Source organism: Natator depressus, chromosome 2, assembly GCF_965152275.1.
Source record: "Natator depressus isolate rNatDep1 chromosome 2, rNatDep2.hap1, whole genome shotgun sequence".
NCBI classification, from domain to species: domain Eukaryota; kingdom Metazoa; phylum Chordata; order Testudines; family Cheloniidae; genus Natator; species Natator depressus.
In genome coordinates this window covers 155,324,512-155,350,588 of record NC_134235.1, presented here as the reverse complement: position 1 = coordinate 155,350,588, position 26,077 = coordinate 155,324,512, and the positions used below count along the sequence as shown (strand labels likewise).

At 40.3% G+C, this 26,077-nt stretch overlaps 1 protein-coding gene across 1 annotated transcript in view; it reads right to left on the bottom strand.

Annotated features, from left to right (window-relative positions):
- The window catches only part of MOCOS (molybdenum cofactor sulfurase), a 406,588-nt gene that overhangs the window by 67,667 nt on the left and 312,844 nt on the right, over positions 1-26,077 (bottom strand). The window contains exon 6 of the mRNA XM_074945194.1: positions 18,403-18,602. Coding sequence (XP_074801295.1) covers positions 18,403-18,602 — 200 coding nt within the window. The remainder of the gene's footprint in view (positions 1-18,402; positions 18,603-26,077) is intronic.

The window sequence follows — 26,077 nt, the reverse complement described above, 5'->3', positions numbered from 1 at the left end:
TAGAACTGTGATAGACTAGTGGTAGTGGCAACTCTAGCTTGAACTTTGGGTAGGAAGGATGATGTAGTAGATAAGACTCAGTGACTCAATAAATCTGTGTTCCATTTTTGGCTCTAACCTCAGACTTCTTGTGTGACCTTGTGCAAGTCACTTAATCTTGCCTTGGCCTCAGTTCCCCATCTGTAAAAGAGGGATAATTGTACTTCCCAAGCTCATAGGGATGTTTTGAGGATAAAATTCCATTCATGCACCTGAGGTGCTCATATTTGACAGTGATGAGGGCCATATGAATACTCTGATAGACTCCCCAGAGGGGACAGGAAGGAATAGGCAGGGTGATAGTAAGATGGAGCCATGCTCCTACTTTTCGCTGGCCAATGGAAGTGGGCTGGAGGGTTAAAATTGGATGCTGCACACTTTCTAAGGGTAGCAGAGCTGCTTTGCCACAGTCCCAGGAGGAATTCCGGCAGAACCTGCTGCTAGTGGGGATTCTTGCTGATGCCCCATGGTTTCGTCTCACATTCCCTCTCCCCCTCTTCAGTGGAGTCAGTGACTTAGAACCTCACTCTGGTTCCATATCTACATATTTTTGCTTTAATGTTCTCCCTTAGATGCTTTCATTTTAAGAGCTGCATGAGTTTCTTTCCTTTATCTCCATCACAGTTTCCCTAGCAACACAAAGCACACAAGGACACTCAAAAGTGGTGATGTCAGACAGCCTCCTCAGCATAGGATTTGATGGAGCTTTGTAATAGCAACCCTTTCTTACTAGCATTTCAATAGTAGGAGATTTCAAACACACCTGCTAGGATGCTTTTTGCTCCCCACAGAGCTGAACTATTACAAAGAACAATCCCACCTGATCCCTGCCACCCAACTTGCTCAGCAAGTAAGAGACCTGAATTCGCCTGCAAGGATGCTTATTACCACATGTAATCTAATCCCTCTACACAAGCACAGCATATCTCCGGCCTGCATGCTAGGTCAATGAACACAGAGTCCCCTGTTAGGAGAAATGACTTTTGATGTCTAATACCACATAACTAACTTCCATTAAATGTAAGCAAGGACACATATTGTAATGACCCATCTTGTCAGTTTGAGATGATAACACACCATTATAATGACAACTCTGGTTTACTGGACCACAAAAAGGTCTCTCCCAGTAGTACAGGAGATAATGCAAATCACTGCTGTGGCAAGCATGCCTCTTACAAGATGTCTACAGCACAAACTGATGAGAACCAAAGAAATTAGTGGAGTTTTAAAAAGAGTCATCGCAACAATGTTTTTCTCCTTGTAATCCTGTTTGCATTCTACACCACTGGTCTATCAGCTGCCCCTGGTTTCCTGAAGTCTTAATAGCTAAATCAATAACGAAAATCAATAGCAAGCAATCACCCCAGTAATTTTTAGGTAGCTGTTGGGAACATGGCCAAAAATCCCATTAGGCATGTCATTAATATTTTTCTTTCCTTGAGTCATCGCATTTAATGTAATGAGTGGATATGTTCCAAAAAGCATTAGGGTAAGTAATTCAGAGTCTTTTGACCATCTTGTACAGACATATTCTTTGTTGGAATTAAAAAGTGTTTGTTCCCTGCTCCTACACTAATATTTTAGAAGAAAAATATATGGTGCATACTGTCAGCTTATGCATCTACACAATAATAGTTTTACATGATATCTAAAAACACCGGTGGATCAGAAATAAATAGATAAACATGTATGTATGTATATATATACATATACACACACATATATATAAACTGAAAAGATCTCTTGATTAAGTTGCTTTGTCTAAAAAATAAACTCACCTGTGCAGATAAGAATGTAAAAAGGACACCTTTTTTCTGCTTAATATCAACCCACTAGCAGCTCTAAGGACACGGATTATGAATTTCAGGATAAGTACAGTTACATAGGTAGGTTGACCAAAATCCCTTTAGTGATTTTGACAAATTGATCTGGCAACTCCCTTCCATTTGTGAGAAATGCAGTAGTTTTTTCATAGCTATAAGCTGCTCTTCTAAGAACACAGACATCTACTAGCCTAGAGTAGGACTGGCACACTACCGAAACACAGGCTACTCTCTGAGAAAGTCACTTTAAGTGTCCTGCAACTACAGTTGCTCCTAAAAAAATCTACTTATCTTAGGTAGTTCCATGGTAGCTATTATCCTGTTGATATATCTGTGCACCTCACAGTCTTTAACATACTTATCCTCACTATACCCCTGTGAGGTAGGGAAGTACAATTGTCACCGTTTTACAGATGGGAAGAGAAGTGCAGAGACACTCATGTTTATGCCTACACTGCAGCTGGGAGCAATTCTCCCAGACTCACGCTAGCCAGACTCAAGCTAGCGTGTTAAAATCAGCAGTTTGGACCTTATGTGTGGTGGCTTCAGCTAGCCACCTGAGCTCAGACCAGTGGACCGGGGGTGCTGGAGAGCCGGAGCTACCACCCAAGCTACAATGGCCACACTGATATTTTTAGCATGCCAGCTCAAGCTCTGCTAGCACAAGCCTGCATACCTGTGCGACACTGTGAGCACCCTATCTGATTTGCTCCAGGTCACACAGGATGTCTGTGATACACCAAGGAATTGAAGCAGTTTTCCAAGTCCCAGGCTAGTGCCCTAACCCCAGGACCATTTTTCTTGTCTTATAAACATCTTATTAAAGTAGTGTTAAAGGAAATCAAAATGTACAAAATAGAAAGGACAGAAAATAATGAAGCCAGTGCCAAGGAAGGCTACTGTGTATTAGGGAATGTTTCCCAAGACGGTTCTGAGCATTTGGTTTGATTATACCAACGATGTGGTATTTTTCCCACCTAGACTTACAAAGCTCTGCCAGTGCCCAAGCCTGGATCAAAAAGGAGGAAGGTTGGTCGATGGGGAGGCTTCCCATCACCGTAAAAAAAGTTCTAGCTACAGAAACTACTCACATAAGCCAAAAATCATGGTGAGGAGAATGGAAAGTGTTCAGATGCACATAGGAAAGTGGATGATCAAGCCCATTGGGAAGTCATCCACTCGATGGTCCAAATTCTGACGGCCAAAAAGAATATATCCATAGCTACCTGGAATGTATGAACTCTAAATAGTGCAGGAAAATTAGCACAGGTAATCAAAGAAATGCATAGATATAAAATTGACATCTTAGGACTTTGTGAGAGTGTAAAGTTAGATGGAAAGATCAAGGTATGATAACATCTGGAGAAAAAACAATGTGCTATTCAGGGAAAACCAAACATGAGAGAGGTGTAGGAATCATCATGAATAGCACTGCACAGATATCACTAATGAATTGGCAGCCAATATCAGATAAGCTTCTGGCAGCTAGATTCCACTCTCGGCACATTAAATGCACCATAGTCCAGACATAAGCTCCAACAAACGATGCAGATGAAGAGGACAAAGAGATTCTATACAAAATTGAACAATGTAATGAAAAAAAATATCAAAACATGATCTTGTCCTGGTTATGGGAGATTTTAATGCCCAGACTGGAAATGAAAGAAGAGGTTAGGAAACGATGGAACAATGACAGACAATGGCACAAGACTTCTTGAATTTTATACTGAAAACAATCTTAGCATCCACAATTCTTTCTTCCAACATAAAAACATACATAAAAAGACATGGATTTCACCAGATGGCCGTACACAAAATGAGATTGACTATATCTGTGTTAGTCAGAGGTGGAAAACATCAGTGTTAGACACAAGAGTATTCAGAGGAACAGATATAGGGAGCGATCACTATTTGCTGAAAGCAAATATCAAATCAAAGTTCAAAGTGCTTAAAAAGAAAGAACACAGACTAAGATTATTCAATACGCAGAAACAACAAGATTGCAGGATATGAAAAAAGTACCAGATAGATGTCAAGAATAAGTTTGAGGCCCTTATAGATCTTGAAGAAAACAAAGTGGAAAAATATTGGGATCTTTTGAAAACAGCTATGCTAGAAGCAGCTGAAAAGATAATCGGTAGAAAGAGAGGAAGCAATAATGAACAGTGGAAACATGGAAAATTATAGACAAAAGAAGAAAACAAAAGGCTTGAGTACTACAACATGCAACTGAAGAAACAAACCAAACCTACAGAAACCTTAACAAAGCAGTAAAGAAATAATGCAAAAAAGATAAGTAAAATTGGATAGAAAGTAAGGCTAGTGAAGCTGAAGAAGCAGGGGAAAGAAACGATACAAGAACAGTCTACACACGATCCTTAAACAGTTAACAGGATATGGATCAAAATTCAGAAGTGTCCCAGTGAAAGGGAAACAAGGAGAAATTTTGAAAACATAGGAGGAACAAGAAAATGGGTGGGTGGAACACTTCAAAGACGTGCTAAACCAACCAGAACAAATTACAAGACTGGAGTTTAACCATGATAAACCATTAGACCTAGATATGGATGTATCTGAGGTAAAAATCAAAGTAGTAAAAAAAGCATTGCAGAAGCTGAAAAACAACAAGGCACCTGGTCTGGACAGCATTCATCCTGAGATGCTCAAATATGGAGGTGAAGATGTGGAATCAGTCATCTGTTCACTGTGCAACAAAATATGGATGGAGGAGAAAGTGCCGGAAGAATGGACCCTCGGTATCATAATCAAGTTACCAAAGAAAGGTGATCTAAACAATTGTTCAAATTGGCGGGGAGTAATACATCTATCTATCACTGGAAAAGTATTAGCAGCAGTCCTCCTGAACAGAATGAAAAGAAAGATGGATACCATCCTACGAGAACAACAATCTGGATTTAGACAAGGGAGATCATGCACAGATGCTGTTTTCACCCTGAGATGGATTATTGAGAACACAATTGAATTCCAAGGCAGTCTTGCCATCAATTTTGTGGACTTTCAAAAGGCATTCAATAGTGTAAGCAGAGAAACAATGTGGAAAATTGTGGAACAATATGGAATTCCAACAAAATTAATTAACATTATGAAGGCATTCTAAGCCAATTCAAAATGCTGCATTAAAATGAAAAATGGATTGAGTAAGCCATTCAGCATCCAGACAGGTGTAAGGCAGGGGTGCGTCCTATCTCCATTTTTGTTTGTGCTAGTCATAAACTATGGATTAAAACAATGAGACAGTGATACATATGGCCTAAAATGAAACACTTCAAGACTATTTGATGTAGACTTTGCTGACGATATTGCTCTTATCAGTGAAGATGCCAACGGACTACAAAAATGCACAAACCAAGTAAAAGAAGTAATTGAGAAGATAGTTTTGAGATACAATGCAAAGAAATGTAAAGTAATGTTAATGGGGACTATAGGGACAGAAATCAAAATTGAAGAAGAGAAACTGGAAGGTGGACAATTTTACGTATCTTGGAGGTACCATCAGCCAAGATGGTACTAGTTCCGAGGAAATAAGAAGAAGAATTGGGAAGGCAAATGCTGCATTTGGAAGACTCAAAAACATCTGACAACTCAAAAACATCTCCCTTAAGACAAAACTGAATGTGTACAAAGCAATTCTTATTGCCAGCACAACATATAGCAGCGAGACATGGCAACTTACCAAGAAAGATATACAAAAGCTGGATGCATTTAATCACAAATGTCTGAGATGAATATTGGGAATAACATATAGAGATAGGAAGATGAATGAAGAAGTCAGAAAATTTACTGGACAAGGTACCCTCACACAAATAATCTACAAAAGACATCAGTGGCTGGGACATGTGCTGAGAATGGAAAAAGAACGCTTACCAAATACCACCTTTGAATGGAAGCCAGAAAACTCAAGAAGAAAGAGAGGAAGACCTCAAATAACATGGAAACGAACAGTTCTGAATGACATCAGGCACCTCAACATGAAATGGGAAGATTTGGAGAGAAGGGCAGTTGACAGGCAAGGATGGCAAATGTGGGTAGCCCAATATGCAGCATAGCATGGGATGGACTAAGGTCTAAGGCAAGACTTACAAACCCCATAACATTCTATCCACATTTACTGTCATACCCAAGTAATCTAAAAATGTGAAAAAAATCACAACTTCACATTACTGATAAATCTCTCCTTACCCCACTAACACCTCTCCCCTGCGATAGAGCTTCTTGCTGCTTCCCCATTCCTTCCTTTTACCCTTGTCCCTTAATCTGGGGTTTCCCTTTCGTTCCTTTCTTTCACATACTGGGATCTCTCACCTTGCCCTGTCCTTTCCCCACACCCTCCCTTCTAGCAGCATGGAGAGGAAGGAGCTGCCAGCTGGGGAGCAGTAGAAGAAAGCTGAGTTGTTGATCAACTGAAAGACACTGGGTGGCCTTCTGTTGTGCCATCCTAGGTAACTACATGGCCTACCTAGCCTAGAGCAGGGCCAGCCCTGATATTTTCATTATATTCTGTAAGGAAAAAAAAAGTAGATAGGAAAATACAATCACATAGCCATCCATCATCCAAAGTCTCATTATTAAAACAAGAAGCAGAGGAGCAGACAAAGAGAAAACGGCATAGTATGGAAAAAAGAGTTCAACACAAACAGGTGGGAGACTACAGCACCTATCACATAATCACAAAAGGTGGGATTTTCCAAAACACCTAAGTGATTTAGGAGCACAAGTCCCATTGGAAGGGTTCTAACACTTTAGAATTATAGAAATTAGAGATGGAAAAGACCCAGTAGGATAGGGGTCTATCCTCTACCAGTACAGGTTTAGGGGGGAAATGCCATGGTATATAAGGTAGGTGCACAACTGGTTGAAAGACCATACTCAAAGAGTAGTTATGAATGGTTTGCTGTCAAACTGTGACGATGTATCTAGTGGGGTCCTGCAGGGATCAATCCTGGATCTGGTACTGTTCAATACTTTCATTAATGACTTGGATAATGGAGTGGAGAGCATGCTTATAAAATCTGAGGATGACACTAAACTGGGAAGGGTTGCAAGTATTTTGGGGAACAGGATTAGAATTCAAAATGACCCAGATGAATTAGATAATTGGTCTGAAGTAAACAAGATGAAATTCAGTAAAGACAGTGCAAAGTACTACCTTTAGGAAGGAAAAATCAAATGCATGACTACAAAATGGGGAATAAGTGGCTAGATGGTGATGCTGTTGAAATCATTCTGGGGACTACAATGGATCACAAATTAAATATGAGTCAACATAAGTCAGATTGAGGCGTATTAACAGGAATATCATATGTAAGACATGGGAGGTAATTGTCCTGCTCTACTCAGCATTGGTGAGGCCCCAGCTAGAGTACTGTGTCCAGCTCTGGGCACCACACTTTAGGAAAGATGTGGATAAATTGGTGAGAAAGTCCAGCGGAGAGCAACAAAAATTATAAAATGTTTAGAAAACCTGACTTCTGAGGAAAGGTTAAAAAAAAACTAGGCTTGGTTTAGTCTTGAAAAAAGAAGACTGGGGGTGGGTACGGACCTGATAACAGTTTTCAAATATGTTGAAGGCTGTTATAAAGAGGACGGTGATCAATTGTTCTCCATGCCCACTGAAGGTAGGACTAGTAGTAATGGGTTTAATTTGCAGTGAGAGAGATTGAGGTTAGATATTAGGAAAAACTTTTTAACTCGAAGGATAGTTAAGTTCTGGACTAGGCTTCCAAGGGAGATTGTGGAAATCCCATCATGGGAGGTTTTTAAGAATAGACTAACACCTGTCAGCGGTGGTCTAGGTTTACTTAGTTCTGCCTCAGCACAGGGGGCTGGACTTGATGACCTCTTGAGGTCCCTTCCAGCCCTACATTTCTGATTCTATGAAAAGCCATAATGAAAATTGCATTCTAGATCTGGGCTGCATGTACATATCCTGAGAGGTATCTGTTGAGAAGCAGTGTTGGAAAAGTTGGGTTTTCATAAGTTTACAGTGTTGCGCTTCTCTCACTCCTCCTGTGCAGATAGGATCAGCCAGGGAATGTTAACATACACTTAGTCTACATTTACACTACCACCACTTTCGGCAGCATGTAGGATACGTGTAGCTACACACCACAGTAAAAAGCAAGCTGTGTTCACACTGTGGTGTGGAACTACATATGTCAGTGAAAGGTTCTGACAGGGGGAGACAGCAGCAAAAGGCTAGGCCTTTCCCTACAGCCTCACCCTTTCAGGACTTTTCCCTGCTGCTTCCCTCCTTGCAGGGCCTTTCCCTGCCCCGGAGTATTTCCTTGCAGTGAGGAAAGGCTCTAGCAGTAGGGAGCTGATGGAGCCCTTCCCCCACTGCCTCCCTCCTGCCACAGCCTTTCCCAAATGCTGGAGTCTTTTCCTGTGCTAGTAAAAGGCTCCAGCAGCGGGAGAGTATATGGCTAAAAGTAACAGCATAGACAGGAAGGCACAGCTTGAGCGAGTACGAGACTTGCCTAAGCTGTGCCTCACTGTCTATACTGCAATTTATACCCATGCTAGGGGAATTACTTAAGTATGTACTCTACAGGCTGCCAGAAGAAGCATGCAGTGTAGATGTAGCCTGATTGCCAAAGTTGACCACAACCTATCTGAGAAGTGTTCTCAGTAATCTTAAGAGAGGTGAGGAGGGCAAAACTCACTGACATGTAAAGCTACAGTCAGGCGCCTTTTGAGGAGAACTGAAATGTTCGCCTTTCCTATTTTTTGCAGCGGCTGCCTGTTTTAGCAGTTTGTCTATCAGACTGAATGTGATATGGCCGGGCTATAGGTCGGAAAACTGGAGCTGCTAATGAACTGTTGTTTGCTGTCTTCCTGACAGGATCGCTAGCAGGCATGGCAAGAATGCGAGACATTGAAGAAACTTTTGCAGGTGAGGTGATCAAGGAGGACTACCTTCTCTTTTGCTTTAGGCTATAGGCAAAGGAGGTAGAGATGAGAAGTTGAAAGGAACCTGCTAATCCTCTGCTGAACTGATGGTCACTTTTCAAAGGTAGCTATGAGGTAAAAAAAAAAAAGGCTTAAGGCACAAACAATTAGAGAGGAAAAAAGTTCTCTCAGGACTCCATAGAATGGAAGCAAGTGAAGTTTCCTAAGAGAAGAGTTATTTTTCTTGAGGACTAGAGCCCAGCGAGCTGCATAATGGCACAGAGGTAATTAAACTGGGGAATAGCTATGCATGGCATATAATTAAAAACCAATTAAAGTTGCCAAAAATTCAGCTGGCCTTCTCTGGCTGTTACCAACTCCTCACTACACTAGCTAGCTGTGACAAGTGCTTAATTTGTAATGAAAAGAGGTGCCGGGCCTCAAGCAATTTTTTTGCATTCGTAACCAATACAAGAAGCCCAGAGGTGCCAGGGCTATGAACTGCCAAGCCTAGAGGTGCCAGGGCTCAGCCCTGGCAAGCCCTGGCACAAATTAAGCATCGTCTGTGACCAAATACAAGACTAAGTTATGGAAGAGGGGCAGGTATGGGAGCTGTACCCCTTATGAAAATATGTAAAGCAAAAAAAGAGTATTTCTTTAATTGAATATATTGCCACATTAAAGAAGTAAGGAAAGCAAAAGTGTGCAAATAATAACAGCACAACAGGCATCTTACAACAAAGCCTATATATTTTTCTAGATCTTGGAGTGGAAGAAGTAAAACAGATTTGATCTAATTTCACATGAATCAGGGTGGGGGGGTTGTTAGTTTTTGTTCCGTTTTCTGTCACTTTATTGTCCTTGTTTTTTAAATTTCCAAACAATTTTGCTTTCTTACAGCTGTTCCATCTCCTCTTCCTGTTGCAAGAAGAAGATGCTGGAACCTTAAAAGTTGCACACATATGGAGTTATTTACAAGTTTCAAACAACAAATAATTATAATGACAACTAAGAACGCAAACTGTAGTCCACTAATTGTCCAATGGTTATCGTTTGAGAGACTGGAGAGCTTGAGTATTTGTAATGAGATATGAATATGATCACATATTTGAATACAATACAAATGATAACTATTCATTATTATTAATGATCCAATGGCTGTTTCATGTGTGGAGGAGTCCAGGGCCTAGTGAACGTGTGACCTCACTTTTGTGACATCACAAAAAGCACAACCACATCTCGTGTTAAGTGGTACCCTTCCTGGCAGTCTCAGTAGAGAAGCAAAGGATTGCTACAGAGCTACTTTGGTGAAGCAGTGTTAGGAAGCCAGCACTGTTACTTCCCATATTGTACCATCACTCTAGATAAACAGACGTCTTCGGTCTCCAGCACTGTTACTCTGCTACCTTTCACAAGCACCACGTGTGCTAAATATTTATACGTTGCTGCAAATATCAATAGAAAAAACTTGTAATGCCTATGTTTTAGTTAGTAGAGTCCACACAGTATTCCATAAAGAGGCAATCACCATACTGCTTGATATATGCAGCAAAAGCTAGACAACTTGTGAGTCGAATGCAGGTGTCTCTTCAGTTCATTACTATAGCAGGTTACAAATGGTAGTGTACAGACCGCTTTACTCAGAGGAAGCATTTTCAGGGGAAGGAATAGGAGCCCTAAGGGGCTAATAGAAGAAAACTATTATTTAGTATAGTTTAAGAGCAAGAAGATTATTGAGACTTCAAAATCAAAATAGCCAGGCCCTGGCTCAGAAAGCAAATTTACATGGAAAGATTGGGATGTTAGCAAAACCTTGTGAGTGACTACTGTGTTTGGAGTCTCCAAATCACTTTTGTTTAAATCATTTTAACTGGCAGCAGTGTGCTGAATGGATTCCAGTGACTAAGCTGCCCATTAAATTGATAACATACTTTTAATATTCAGGTCAGGTTTCTTCAATGAACAATATTTGAAAATAGTGATAACCTTCAATAAATGAAAAGATATACTTAAATAAAAATGGGATAACAGCACAACTTTTCATAATTATTTCACTTCCAGCTCATAACTTCTAAACCTTCAAGCATTATAAATCACACCTATTGGGACAGTAAGCTGTCAAGAACATTGTCACCCTTCAGAAATGCAATCATGACAAAGTCTAATTTGTGCGTTATGCTTCAAGGGGATTCATTTATTTGATCTTCAACATTTGAATGAAGTGTTTACTCAGGGATCAGTCTGAAGCCCATGGCTATTCCCTCACTGAATAAATGACCCTGTGTGTGTAATTCAAGTATGTTTGTGTTTAGTAACACAATCTTGTTAACTGTGGATGATAATACTCTGACAATAGTTAGGAGCGGACTTTAACATTAGTATCAGGCTAAGAATTGGTTCCTTTCAAAATGCTGCACAGACAAAAGACATGATTTTCCTTGCTTTCATGTTGCAGTAGCAGTGTTAAATGTCACATATTTGATTGCATGCCTTTCAAATCTTAAATATCTTGGACTTATTTCAGAGTTTTGAATATTGAGTAAATTATGTAAATCTCAAGGATTAACTGTAAGCTTGGTATCCTCCAAAGAGACTGTCACTTTTACTTTTAAAGTCTTTCTGACCAAATGCAAATGCTACAAATAAAATTCTCGCAACCCTCACCATAAAATTCTCTGTAGAATGAGTAATTCAGCTCAGATACCATGGCAATGGGCACAGAAGAAATACCAAACAGACAGAAGAAATTATTTGAATGATTGGTTATGAATACATTATTTACAACAGAGGCATCAACAGTAATGAAATAAGACATTTAGGAATTTGTCTATTTGAATAAATTAACTGGAGCACAATCTGAGTAATTAATTAGTAGTTAGGTGTCTACTAGTAGACAGATACTTCTCGGAAGTATTATTTTTCTCAAATAGAAATGTTGTCTGATTTTCCCTTAATTAAGTGATCCCAAGACCAATGCCTTAACCAACTGGCCTCTGAATCTGGTGTCTTCCCTACATAAGTGGATGAAGTTTACATCAAGGTTGAGATATGTTGTATACCAAGCAGTGAATCCTAAAATCAAAGACAAACTTTAAGCAGCTTTCAAATTAGCAGGTCACAAACATGACTACACTAAAGTAATCATATTTCATTTCCATACTAAAGAAACCAAACTATTGGATTTTGCTCTGATTTGAATAGACCTACCTGTAGGTAGACATATATAAAAACAATGCTGTTCATATAAAGCAGATGAGATTACACTGCTAGTTGGACGTAGCTTTCTCAGCACTGGATATACTCCTTTTGTCAAATCAAACTTTTCTACTCTTCCACCTAGTATACTAGATCTGTGAAGAATGTGACTACATATAAAAGCCAAATGGGGTTCATATATATTCTTTATATGGACTGCACTGTGTTACTTGGATGTGAATTCTAAAATATATGAAAACTATACATTATTTTAACTAAATAATTAGCCTAACATCTAGTGCAGATACAATGTTGCTAGCATGTATTTTTAAAAGAAATGCTTACTTACTGTAACTGTGGTTCTTCAAGATGTGTTCACTCAGCGCATCGGAGCCGGAGAAAATTGCCTAGCAGTACCCATAGAAGGGCAATGCTTGTGCCTCATGGCCTTAGACCTTCCCCCTGGCTACATGAGGTGGAGCTGCGCTGACCCTCCCTCAGTTCTGTCACACCAAATGCCTAGAAATGAAACTCCGATGCAGAAAGGACAGAGGGTGGGTCGTGGAATACACATCTGCATCATATCTTGAAGAACTACAGTTACAGTAAGTAATAATTTCTTCTTCTTTGAGTAGATGCAGCTGTGTATTCCATGTAGGTGACTCACAAACAGTTACCCCCCGCCCCAGCAAAGCTGGAGTCAGAGTCTACCAAAACAAGGACTGTAGGAATGCTCTACCAAAGCCTGTATCCACCTTGGAAGAAGTGGTTAAGGAGTCATGAACGTATGTATCAATGACCATGTAATAGCCCTGAAATGTCCAATATGGAAACATCACTGAGGAATGCCATGGACATTGCTTGTGCCCTTGTAGAATGAACTAGCACCCGCTGAGGGTGCGAAGCCGAAGCTATTTCACATGCAGTCTTGATGCAGCATGTTATCCATTTGGAGTTTGTCTATGAAGAGACCACTTGACCTTTCATGTGATCAACATATGACACAAACAAATGAGGTGAAGCACAAAATGGTTTAATCATGTCCAGATAAAAGGCTAGACACATCTAACATCATCCTCCAGAGATCAATAGATTTAGGAAAGAATACAGGTAAATATACCGCTTGTTCAAATGAAACTGAGAAACCACTCTGGACACAAATTTTGGATGGGGTTGTAAAGTCATTTGTCTTTGGAGAATTGTGTATAAGGAGGCTCTGCCACCAGAGTCTGCAACTCACACACTCTGGTTGAAGATGTTATCACTAAAAGGAACACAGTTTTCTGACATAGAAGTAGAAAGAGACTAGATGCCAGGGTTCAAATGGAGGCCCCATTAAGGCCACTAGGACTGAGTTAAGGTCCCACAGAGGAACCCGTTCTTAGATCAGAGGATGTAGACAAAGGAACCCTTTAAAGAATCTTGTTACCATGACACTGGAGAAGACTGATCTTCCCTGAATAGTGGGATGAAATGCCAGTATCGCTGCCAGGTGCACTTTCAATGAACTCAATGCTAGCCCCAATGACTGAAGGTGCAACGGGTACTCCAAAAGGCCAGTGTTGGTTGGATTCCATGTGCTAATGACCACACCAAAAATAACTTCCATTTAGCTGACTAGGCCATCCTGGTGGAGGTTTTTTTACTGTTAAGGAAGACTTGTAGGTCAGCAGCCGAACACAGGTCTTCCTTCTCGTTCAGCAATGCCGTGTGACATAAACATACAGCTAAGGGTAGCGTAAAATCCCTCCTTTACCTGTAAAGGGTTAAGAAGCTCAAATAACCTGGTTGGCACCTGACCAAAGGGACCAATAAGGGAAGAAGATACTTTCAAATCTGTGGGGGAAGGTTTTTGTTTGTGCTCTCTTTGTATTCTTTCCGGGACAGAGAGGGAACAGGACAGGAAAAATACATTTCCTAAAGCCATATCTGAAATAAGCATCTAAGATTACAAATTGTAAGTAATAGCAAGGAAATGCATTTGGTTATCTTTTGTTTTAGCTTGTGAATTTTCCCTATGCTAAGAGGGAGGTTTATTCCTGTTTTTTCGTAACTTTAAAGTTTTGCCTATAGGGGAATCCTCTGTAATTTAAATCTTATTACCCTGTAAAATTACCTTCCATCCTAGTTTTACAAAGGTGCTTCTTTTACTTTTTTCTTTATAATAAAGTTCTGTTTTTAAGAACCTGATTGGGTTTTTAGTGTCCTAAAAACCCAAGAGTCAGGTCTGTGCTCACCTTGGTTTCTCTCAAGCCTCCCCAGGAAAGGGGGTGAAGGAGCTTGGGGGGATATTTTGGGGAAACAGGAACTCCAAGTGGTCCTTTTCCTAAATCTTTGTCTAACTCACCTGGTGGTGGCAGCGATACCGTCCAAGGACAAGAAGAATTTGTGCCTTGGGGAAGTTTTTAACCTAAGCTGGTAGAAATAAGCTTAGGGGGTCTTTCATGCAGGTCCCCACATCGGTACCCAAGAGTTCGAGTGGGGAGGGAACCCTGACACCATGTGATGCAGGGAACTGAGTGCTGGATGCAAGGTGAGGCTTTGTTTCTGAGTGAATAAGTTCAGGATGGAGAGGGAGCAGTATGGGAGGTTGAAGAGAAATCAAGAAGGTTGGAGAACAAGCAATGTATTAGCCACACCGGGGCACTGAGAATGACCTTGGCCCAATCTTCCTAGAGTTTGAGAATGATTTGAGGGATGATCGGGATTTGGGGAAGGCATACAGGAGCGCCGACTGCCAGAAGAACATCTACTCAAAGAAAAATCTTTATTAGCCTTTCATTCAACATACTGATGTCAGCAATGATCAGAGTCTAGTGCAGTGGTTTCCAGCCTGTGGTTGGCAGACACCTGGGGGTCTGCAGACTATGTCTAAGATTTCTAAAGGGATCCACATCTCCATTCTAAAATTTGTACGGGTCCGCAAATGAAAATAATCTTGAAAACCACTAATCTACTGTATTTCAAAATCCAGAGCATACTGTTCACTAAGTCATCTTTTTATGAGCAGCTCTAACAGCAAGCAGCAACAATGAAATTACATGACTAAAAATATTTTTCTTTAAGTGTTCAGAGTATTTTTTATGTTTAAAAACATTGTTTGGCTCAAGCAGCAGTTGTGTTTAATTTTTGCTTAGAGCTGGTGGCAACTCAAAGGGAATGTTGTATGGTTGTTCCCAACTACAGTACATAATGATGATAATAATTAATAACTTCACTACCTTATTTTTATATATCACCTTTCATCCTGAAAGTCTGCAAAGCACTTTACAGACCATATGTAGAATTCATTCATCCCTGAAATGCAGTGACCTCTGGAACAAAATGTGGCAACTGTTTAACACAGCATAGTAACACTAAAAAACAGTTTTTAGGTGACTAAGAAAAGAATAATAATGTCTCCAGCTCTATAACTTCATCAGTGTGTTACATGAGCACTTAAATACATAAAAATGCAAGTTGATGTTCTACTGTTTCACTTCTCTCTTTACTTCAAAGGACAGGATGTATTCTTCTCATCATTTAATTATAGAAAAGTTATGGCACAGAGATTGGAGAAGTAATCTGTTCAGATGGTGGTAAAATTTGTGGCCGTTCTCAACTGCTTTAGTAGTGAATGCCACAGGAACCATTTCAGAGAAAGTTTTTCTCTAGCTTGCACTGATTTCTCCTTTGCTGTTCAGAGTTTCATCTTCCCACAGGAATGCAGCTGTCTTGAAAGTTCTTGCTTGCAGAGGGAGAGGGGTTTCTGAGGCAGCCTGGGCCCAGATCATTGAAAATCAAGACAAGACTCTTGAACTTGACTTGTTTGATGGGCACTCAGTGAAGAGAATTAAGAAGTTAGTATTAAGCAAAACTAGTTTTATGTGCTCTCATTGGCCTAAGTTGCTCAGCAGGAGGACTGCTGCTTTCTGGACCAACAATTTTCTTCACAGTCGCTGATTACACTCCCAAATACAGTGCATTGTGTTGTAAAGTTCGAAGGTCAAGAAGTCATAGATGACCATGGCCAAGTCTCATCTGTCTGAATGGGGCAAAGTCTCCTGGATAGCCATAGGATGGGGAAAGGTGCTATCTGAATTGTTGCAATTATAAGGGTACTATACATAAGGCAATCTTTGGTAGTCAAAACTGTGGCATAGGGCCATTAGGTGGATCCTACGAGTATGTAACAGGAAGTAGAGTGAGAGAAACATTGAGACAGACTAAGGACCTGTCTACACATTGTGGCGATGTTTATTATGGGGACATGACCTCTAAAACGTTGCACTTTAATTGATCCTTGTAGACCTGCTGGTGCACTTGAAAGTTTCCCTACTACGCTTTAATGTAGAGCTGCTAAAGCGCCCTCGGGAACCTTTAGTATGCACCAGCAGTGACTACAAAGACTAATTAATGCACAACATATAAAACATAAGAACGGCCATACTGAGTCAGACCAAAGGTCCATCTAGTCCCGTATCCTGTCTTCCGACAGTGGCCAATGCCAGATGGCCCAGAGGAAATGAACAGAACAGGTAATCATCAAGTGATCCATCCCCTGTCGCCCATTCCCACCTTCTGGCAAACAAAGACTAGGGACACCATCCCAGCCCATCCTGGCTAATAGCCATTGATAGACCTATCCTCCATGAATTTACCTAGTTCTTTTTTGAACCCTGTTATAGTCTTGGCCTTCACAACATCCTCTGGAAAGGAGTTCCACAGGTTGACTGAGTGCTGTGTGAAAAAATACTTTCTTTTGTTTGTTTTAAACCTGCTGCCTATTAATTTCATTAGGCGGCCCCTAGTTCTTGTGTTAGGAGAAGGAGTAAATAACACTTCCTTATTTACTTTCTCTAAAGTGCACTTTAGAAATCACATCCCCATAGTGAGCAATACCTCACCATGTAGACAAGCCCAAAGTTTAGGGGCTTTCTGAATCAGATAATGAATCTGATTTAAAAACATTACTCTGTTCATGTAATCATTAAATAAAAACATTTCAATGAAACCTAAAGTCTCCCTGCTTCCTTAAGAATATTACAAAAAAAAAAAATACTGCTAGAGCTAAGTAGAGAAAGGTAATTCTGTTTTGTGGAGGTTTTTTTATTCTGAAATTTGGTTTCATTACAATTTGGAAGCCCTGACGTCCCCAACTCCCAGGCAGTTCACTCTGGAGCCAGTGACCTGGAAAGCCTTGAGGTCCCTGATTCCAGGGCAGTCTGGCAAGCAGCCAACCAAGAAGCCAGGCAGACAAGCTGGCAGGAAACCAGGCAGGGTTCTGTTGCAACTTAGTCAAAACTGAAGTCTCCATGGAATGTTTCAATTTTGACAAACAGACAAATTCTGACAAAAACAGTTGTTCTGCAGAATTTTGCCAACCATCTCCAATAATTATCCATATTGGGAAATGGGGATTAATCCTGGTATCCTGGCCAACTGCTTGCACTTCTGTGGAATCCCTTAGGGACAAAAATGACCAGGACATCATTTTTCAAACTTATCTAAAATGGCAGCACATGCCGTAGCAAAGTACTCCCTAGCACCATGCTGGAGCATTGGTTGAAAGAAAGAGGAAAGGTGCCTCCTATACTGAATCATCCCCATATTTTGGACTGCTAATGTTAAGTCTAATTCTACGCCAAGAGCTAGAGGTGTGATTCCCCAGCTCGTGTACACCTATTCACATCTGCTGTCATAGAGCACGTAAATAGCAGTATAGCTGTGGTAGCATGGGTAGCAGCTGAGCCATGCTGTGTACATACCCACCAGTTTCAGGCATGTTTGTACACAGCTTGGCTCAGCCAGGCCTCCATTGCCACCACCCGTTCTACTGCAGCTACACTGCCATTTATACTTGTGCTAGTTTGGTGACAGCTAGCGTGAGTATGTGCACACATGCCGGGGAATCACACTCCAAGATCATAGATGTAGTCATGGATAAATAACACAGGATAAACGGAGGACAAGTTTTTAATACTTCAGCACAGGTCCAATATTAAAAACTGCAATAGAAGTTGGCATCAGCTACTATACACATTACATTCGGTAGACATTTTTATTGCCCTATCTTTCAATTACTTTAAAAATAAAAGAAAAGGAGTACTAGTGGCACCTTAGAGACTAACCAATTTATTTGAGCATAAGCTTTTGTGAGCTACAGCTGACTTCATCGGATGCATTCAGTGGAAATAATGCTCAAATAAATCGGTTAGTCTCTAAGGTGCCACTAGTACTCCTTTTCTTTTTGCGAATACAGACTAGCACGGCTGCTACTCTGAAACCTTTACAAATAAACAAACACTAAATGTGTCATCTAGAGGTATGAAGAAAAAACATACATATAGGGAATATTTTATGTACAGCATATTTGGTGGGGAGGAAAAGATAATCACAAAGGTGTTTAATGTATAAACTGAACATTAAGATGAGCAAAATGAAATTGTTCGTGTACCTGGGAATAGCCGATTACATCTCCATTTTCATCCAGTACATTAAAATTAATTATTGGACCCTGGACATCAGGACTGCTGAAGTCTGAATCACTGTAGATACGCACAATGGATGCTCCATTAGCATATTTTAAGGTAGACAGCACTGTGTAGGTGTAGCGAGATAAAGCAAAGGTATGATGTTTTATGTTCTCCATGCCACCTAAGAGGTAAACAACATATCTGTCAAATACTTTATTCTCTTGAAACTTTTTGTTTAAAAAGATAGCACAGCTAGAAGCCAACCCGTGCAAAGCCTGGAAAGCCAAAATTAGCTCTTTTAAATCATCATACTTCTCAAAATTTTCTTTTCTTACAATGAGCTTTAGTGGTGCTATAATGTCACAAGAGCCACCTACCTCTGAGTTAATCCACGTCACTTTTCAGCTGGGAAAATTTGAGTTTAAATTTGAATGGGTTCACACAATGAATAATTGTGTTGGTTCCAGTCTGTACACATCACAGAATCATTCTGGCCTACATTTGTTAGAATGGTAGTTTTTGCTCAGGAGTGCCAAGGACTGGAAAAGTAATGCTGCAGATCAGGAAACTACATCAGTACTAACATAGGATGGAAGATTAGTTGTAGGGCATAGTCCTATATGAGGCTACAAAACAAAGGTTTTCATTTGTGATCCCATGACAGTTATTTAATATTATACAGAAGGGATACTCTTCTCAGTCTACATTTCTGCAGAAGAGGAAAGAGAAAGGATGGCCCATATTCTGCATTAGCTCACACTCATGAAAACCATTTGTTTCAGTGGGGTTATACAGGGAGTAAGTCAGCACAGAATTTGGCCTGGACAGTAAATAGGAGTATGCTTTCTTTCCCTTCTTCTTTGCTACACCCAACAATTCGAAAGTGCAGACCTGCAACCGAGTACCAGGATATCTGGAAGTTGCAACATTAAGCTCTAATCTCCTCTGAGCAGCAATTGTGTCATCTGTTTGTTCTCGTGTGTATTTTTAACACAGAAAAGAGCTGTCGACATCTCTGAGGGTATGTCTATACTACCTGCCATACTGGGGGCAGCGATTGATCCAGCGGGGGTCGATTTATCGCGTCTAGTCTAGATGCGATAAATCTATCCCCGAGCGCTCTCCCATCGACTCCTGTACTCCACCGCCGCGAGAGGCGCAGGCAGAGTCAATGGGGGAGTGGCAGCAGTCGACTCACCGTAGTGAATACACCGCGGTGAGTAGGTCTAAGTATGTCGACTTCAGCTACGTTAGTCACATAGCTGAAGTTGTATAACTTAGATCGATCCCCCCACCTAGTGTAGACCAGGGCTGAGTCTAATCAAAATAATAATAATATGCTTTTACTGGCTGAAACAGAAAAATTACATTATGTTTGTAGTATTTATTTCCAGTTTCAAAATGGCATGCTGTCCTTTTTAGCTATGTTAGTTGGGAAAATGAAGTGAGTGTAGTCATAGAAATGGTGGACATATGGTGAAGAACCTCTATGTTCTGCATAGTGAGGAGAAACAAGATTCAGGATGAACACCAGAAAGCCCTTCAAGGAGTCTTGTGAGAAGCTATTTAGCATGATTTGCTGATGTTTGTCATGATAAACTTGGCAAACTTCTCTCTTAACACTTAGTTCCCAAAGGACTTTCATAGTGTCACAGACTTTGAGAAGAAAAGGGCTGCCTAGCCTAAGATGTCCTGCACATTTTCTGCTAGAAGGTGGTAGTGTTGTTGAGAAAGCTTATTTCTGCGATACTGCCAGTGCTATTATTAGATCTGACTGCACTGTCCGTTTCTGAGATGTCTTTAATCGCCAGATGCAGAGCTTTTCCAAATTGGCAGGAACTTTCTGATGGAATATTAAGATACTTTCTTTGTGACTTGTTGAAGAAATCTCTCAGTCTATTTTTCAGAGCACAGATCCTGCCGTCGTTACAGCATTAGCCTTTAGCCATTCTTGATTTAAAGTTTCTTAATCACATTTCTGTGTGCATTGGTGAGAAACTGATGAGTCTCTTAATTATTTATCCTCACACAAATGCAACAGCCTGCATGTATCCCTTCCCTACTCCTGCCCCCTGCCAAGGAGGTAGATGGCAAGTAATGTAGCCAAGTGCCTGTATTTTCACATAGCAGAATAAATCACAATTAGGGCTGATGGATTGTCAAAGAAAATTCTTCAAAACAATTGCCAGTGGGTCATGGTTGATGCTGACCAAAAAACAAAAAAAAATCACAAATATATGACTCAGTCATGATTTTTTTTTTTTTTAGAGAATGATCTGTGCTGCCCCCTACATAATTTTTGCGATTCCCCAACCTCCTTTCTGCTTGCTGTGACCCAGGGAGTGGAAGGAGGGGGAAGAAGAATTCCAACAGATCTTCAGCCTCCCACTGGGGGTATGTGCTTGAATCAATGCATGTCTAGCACACGGTCATACATGGTGGTAGAAGGGAATAAAATCAAGGGGGTGACGCTATTTGAGATAAATAAGGTTTGGTTACCATATGTTACAACTGATTACCTGGTATTTGTTAGTGTATTTGTTAGTGTATTCTGCATTTTGTCCCCTGCATATAAATTTCTGTGACTGTTCTTATGTCAGGTTCCTTGACACTGAACATCTGGATTTATTTTTTTATTAAGTGCCTATTTGGTGTCAGGCACAGTGGCAGATTTTAAGTCTTTTGAAGAGGATATATTTGGGGATTGGCCTGTGATCTTCAGCTCATTGCAAGCGGGGTCTAAGACTCACTCAGTCTCCATAATTTTAGTGAATTTTAGCTGTTTTATTAAGAGACTGCAGTTATTTATTAATCTAAATGATTTTTAAATGGTGAGCAGCATACATGTTATATACTATTATTTTAGAGATGGACACCTATCTAGGGCAGACCAGGTAACACTTACTGATGGAGTTTGATTACTACTGTTGACCAAAACAAGGTGTGCAGGCACATATCTATTGTAAAGGTTATGCATGGATGTGTAATTTGCATTCACTATTGTATACCTCTGCCTAAGGCACAAATGCATAACGTAGACTTCCTTGTCTGGTCTAAATTTATATATTTCCACTAATACTTTTCTTATTGCTTTATCCCTTGCATGTATATTATATGTGTGTGTGTGTGTGTGTGTTTGTTTTATTAACTTAACGTCATTTCAGGCTGTAGCATTTCACATTTTCTGTTTCTAGTGACACAGCATTTTTTACACTATCTGTTGGCACAGTGAATAGCATAACAAGTATTTGCAATGGTTTTTGAACATCAGAGATTGCCGAAAGCAACTCATTACTTTCCCGCACTGACCCCCTTCCAGCAATATGCCATTTACCCTGTGGTGTTAGTGTTAGGTACCATGCAATCCTTGCTGGCTGTAACATTTCTTTGTTTGTGCCCTGAGGCATCATGACAGTGTCAGCACAGGCATCCACACTGCTGCTTTACCCATGAGCTGTTCATACTGATTACAGAAACTGATGGGGTGGTGGTGTTGAAATGTCACTGGGTCCGAGGTGTTCCTTTACTCCATGGCTGCTATGGTGCTGTTGCCATCACTCCTATTGGCTAGCTCATTATGGTATACTGCTCAGCCAGAGCAGCAGTTGTCTGTGGAGGGCATATTGCAGGTACAAGTTCATATCCTGCCTTTTTGAAGCAGACTATATTTCTTCGGTCTGGATTTGTTCTCTTATGGCCTGATCCAAACCCCACTGAAGTCACTGAAAGTCTTTTCACGGACTTTGATGGGCTTTGCCTCAGCTCCTCTCATGTGTAATTTTATTGCCCCTCTGCTGTTGTGCAAAAAAGAAAAGTGTTTCCTTTCTACTGTCTACCATTATACTCAAATGAAAAACAAATACTTCTTTTAAATGTGCTTGGCTGCTGAGTAGCTTTCTAGGTTATATCAAATCTATTTGATGCTGCCTGGAAATAAATCCAATAAACATTATACTTTATTCAGTGATGTACACAAACACAATGTGGGATTTCACTCTATTCTGCTTCCTTTTCAGTGCTCCATATAGATTAACCTAAAATGAATTCCCAGTCCCTAGACTGTGATGATAAACAAATAACATAGAGTTATTACTGATGTCTTATGCAAGTAGGATACACAAGTCAATACAGACTGAGTCTGTTCCTGCAAAGTGCTGATGCCTCCGACTGAGCTTAGCATCCTGCACGACTAGACCTCTGCCAGTGTATTCTGCCTTCCCACACCTATTCACCATGAACAGGAACAACATGGCCAGGCAGGAGGGTGGAAGCAGAAGAGAACATGTAGCTTTTTGGTCTTACTTCTTCTGTAGAACCAGGGAACAGACCTTATGTAGAGTTTCATCTAAACGGAGAAAGCATAGAAGGTATAGGCCAGATTTTGAAATCCTTATCCACGCTAATGGGTAGTTGCTCGCTAGAACAGTCCCATTTATTTTAATTATAAACTATATGAGTGGAAATTATTTTTTAAGAATAAAAATATCAGTCATGGGAAAGATTGTTACCTCCTTATTCATACCAATCACCCCATCGATGGGTCTATCTGTGTGAACACGGGGAGTCACAATCTGTCTTACTCTTGGGATTTTTATTCCTCCAAATTAATTTCTAGCCATGTATAAATTATGACACACTTTCTCATATGATCTTGGGATACAATAAATAATTCACAGAAGGAAAGAAATTTCACTTTCTGTGACCAACATGTGCTACTTTCCCCACAGGACCAAGTGTCTGTGCCTAAAGTTGGATAGAGTCTTGCAGCATATTCAAATCTTCAAAATGCACCTACTGTGTGTACAATATGGAGGCCTTGTACACCCACAGCACTAATTCCATACTGTGTGCAATATAGGGATCCCTACTCTCTCAGCACTAATCCTGTGCATAACAATTTTAATCCTTTTATTCTCATCTCTCTTCCCCACCACCTCAACAGTTTTAGACTGTGGAAAGCAATTGCTTAATCCTCCATTCAGGACGTTCTCCTGAGACCAAACATGAAACAAATATTCGGTGTTTATCTTAATGAGCAGAAGGCTTTTTTGCGGCCCCATCTCTCAGTTCTTTAGAGAAGCTAGTTTACACTCCTGTCTTTATATGGTAAGGAAGGTTCAGAGTCTTTACTCTGAGTAAACTAAGCAGAACATTCTGAGAAAAGCAGCTATTAATTTTCAAACATCACAACCTCAAGAATTTCCTTGTTCTCAACTTCTTGGGAGCAGTGTGGAGAGGAGATGCTGCACACATTCTTTGGCTTGATTCTTAACATATCTATTTTAATTATTAGTGAAACTCAATTTTGTTTAGGTATTTCTTTGATGGAATACCATACAGTGCTACAAATCAATTACAAATTTAAGTCATTTCAATGACTACTTGCAATGAGATCCCCCCCTCCCACTCCCTTTCATGAACACAGGCTTTGGTCATATTACTAAAAAGACTATAAAAAGCATAACATTTCAGAATGGCCCTGGCCCACCAGAGAAGTGGTAGGATAAATGAGAACAGAAATAGAGAGGATTTTGTAAAACCCAGGATATTTAGTACACTATATATAATAGCTTATAAACAGACTAGCTCTCCAAAGTACTCAGGTGATATAAGTCCTCAGAGTTTCTTTAACAGAGCAATAAATCCATACCCAAAAAACTTACACAAGCAGAGCTCCAGAGCTCCCAGGGTCTTTCCCAGTCCAGCAGACACCACTTCCTCCCTTGGTAGTCCTCTCAACCATTAAATGGGAGAGGAGCTTGTATTATAAAGGCACCGAAATCTTCCTCTTTTCCAGCATCACTTGCAAAGAGGAGTGTGACAGCCAAGCCTCTCTATTGCCCCTCTGTTATGAGTGGCTCAGACAGCCTCATGTGGCTTTCTCCTTTCCCTGTCTACTGGAGTAAGTCTACCCCTGTACAGTGTCTTGAAATCATCATGTAAGAGCTTTTCCAGAGTTTGCTTCTTGGTTTTTCCAACTCCTGAAACCCAGTCTGCTGGTACTGAGAAAATCATGAAGCTGTGACCTCTTCCTCTCTCAATGCTCCAATCTCACGCAGACGGGTAATAAATCTAGCTTACTGTTAAGCACTGACTTTTTTTCCCCAAGACCCTTACTTACTTTATTCCCCAGCCACATCTTCTTACTGTGCATTTTATTATGGCAAAGGGGCAAAATGTACTTCATTATGGCTAACCACCAGAGCAACTTTTTACACTAGTTATTCCTCTACCTTGCTTGGCAAGAGAATCTCTGACACCAGCCGGACCTGAGATAAATGCAATTCCTCTCTCCAAGAACTTTTCTTTGGGGCCTCAATCTGCAGTCCTATTTTGTCTACTTGAAGGCCTCATGACTTCCTTACTGGTCCAGTAGTTTGTTCTGAATGGGCCTGGAGATCAATGTAATATACATTTAACCAACAGCTTGTAGCAACAATAATCTTTAAGGAAAAACTGAAGTGCAGTTGTCACAGAAAGGGATTTCCCTTATCAGCAGTGAGAGTAGCTTACAAAATCACACACAAAAAACCAGCAATGTTTTCCTTACTTTTTCAGAGTAAGACAGATCCAAATCAAAGTCATCACTAGGGTATAAACTAGGCCCCAATCAAAGCTCACCTTCCTTCCCGTGCATAATCAGAGTGGGTATTTCCCCTTTCTTCTTCTTATATTTAACAGCTAGGTCCTATAGTTTAATAAGCCACTTAATCCTTGCTGGTCTGGCTCTACCTTACTGAAGGCAATACCAGACAGCTTGTACTAGGGCCTTTTCAGAGCTGGATTGGTAGTTTAACCCAGCATAGCAATATAAGAGCTAATTACACAAAAGAAAAATGTACAAAGTGTAAATGTAAAAAAAAATAATGGAATTGACAAGTGGATGATGCAAAAGGAAAGCAGATTCTATTGCTGTACCTGAGCAACTTCAAGCAGTGCATTAAGCAACATGATTGAGATCTGTTATGTGTTGTTTGTTCATTCACCTTCTCCCTGGAGGGAAAAGTATATGCAATGGAGTGGATGAAGTGGCCTTGCCATTAAAAACCTATGGAAATCTGAAAGTTTAACTTTTTGTAGGTAAGTTCTATTGTTTTCCATTTTTTATTTAAATAACAAAACTTCCCTTATCTCGACTTTGAAGCCTCCTTATTGCTTTCATAAGACAAAGATGATTCTTTGACTTCTGTACTGCCCCATCATGCTAGGCAGCATCATGAGAATAGCAGCAACCACTGAAGAAACACCAGCCTCATTCACTCCATGGAGATACTGAAACAGTGACAACTATTGCTAAAAACCTACTTTGAAATTGCCTTTATTTAGACCTATTTTACAGGTATTAAAGATTATTTAGCTAATATCACAAATCACTGGAATTATTGGGCCAAAGCCACAACTGAGCTACAACAATTTACATCAGCAGAGAACTTGGCCCATTGCCTTAACCAGTCAAAATGACACTACACAACACACAGATAACTCAGTGATTCAGGAACTTCCAGCTGAATAATTGTGTTTTACCCTTTTATATTCTCTTTTACCCAACAATCGCAAAGTGCTCAACATTAATTAGTTTCACCTCACAACATGCCTGCGGGGAAGGGAAGGACAACCTATCACCATATTTTTCTTTACACATGAATTTCTTCTGGC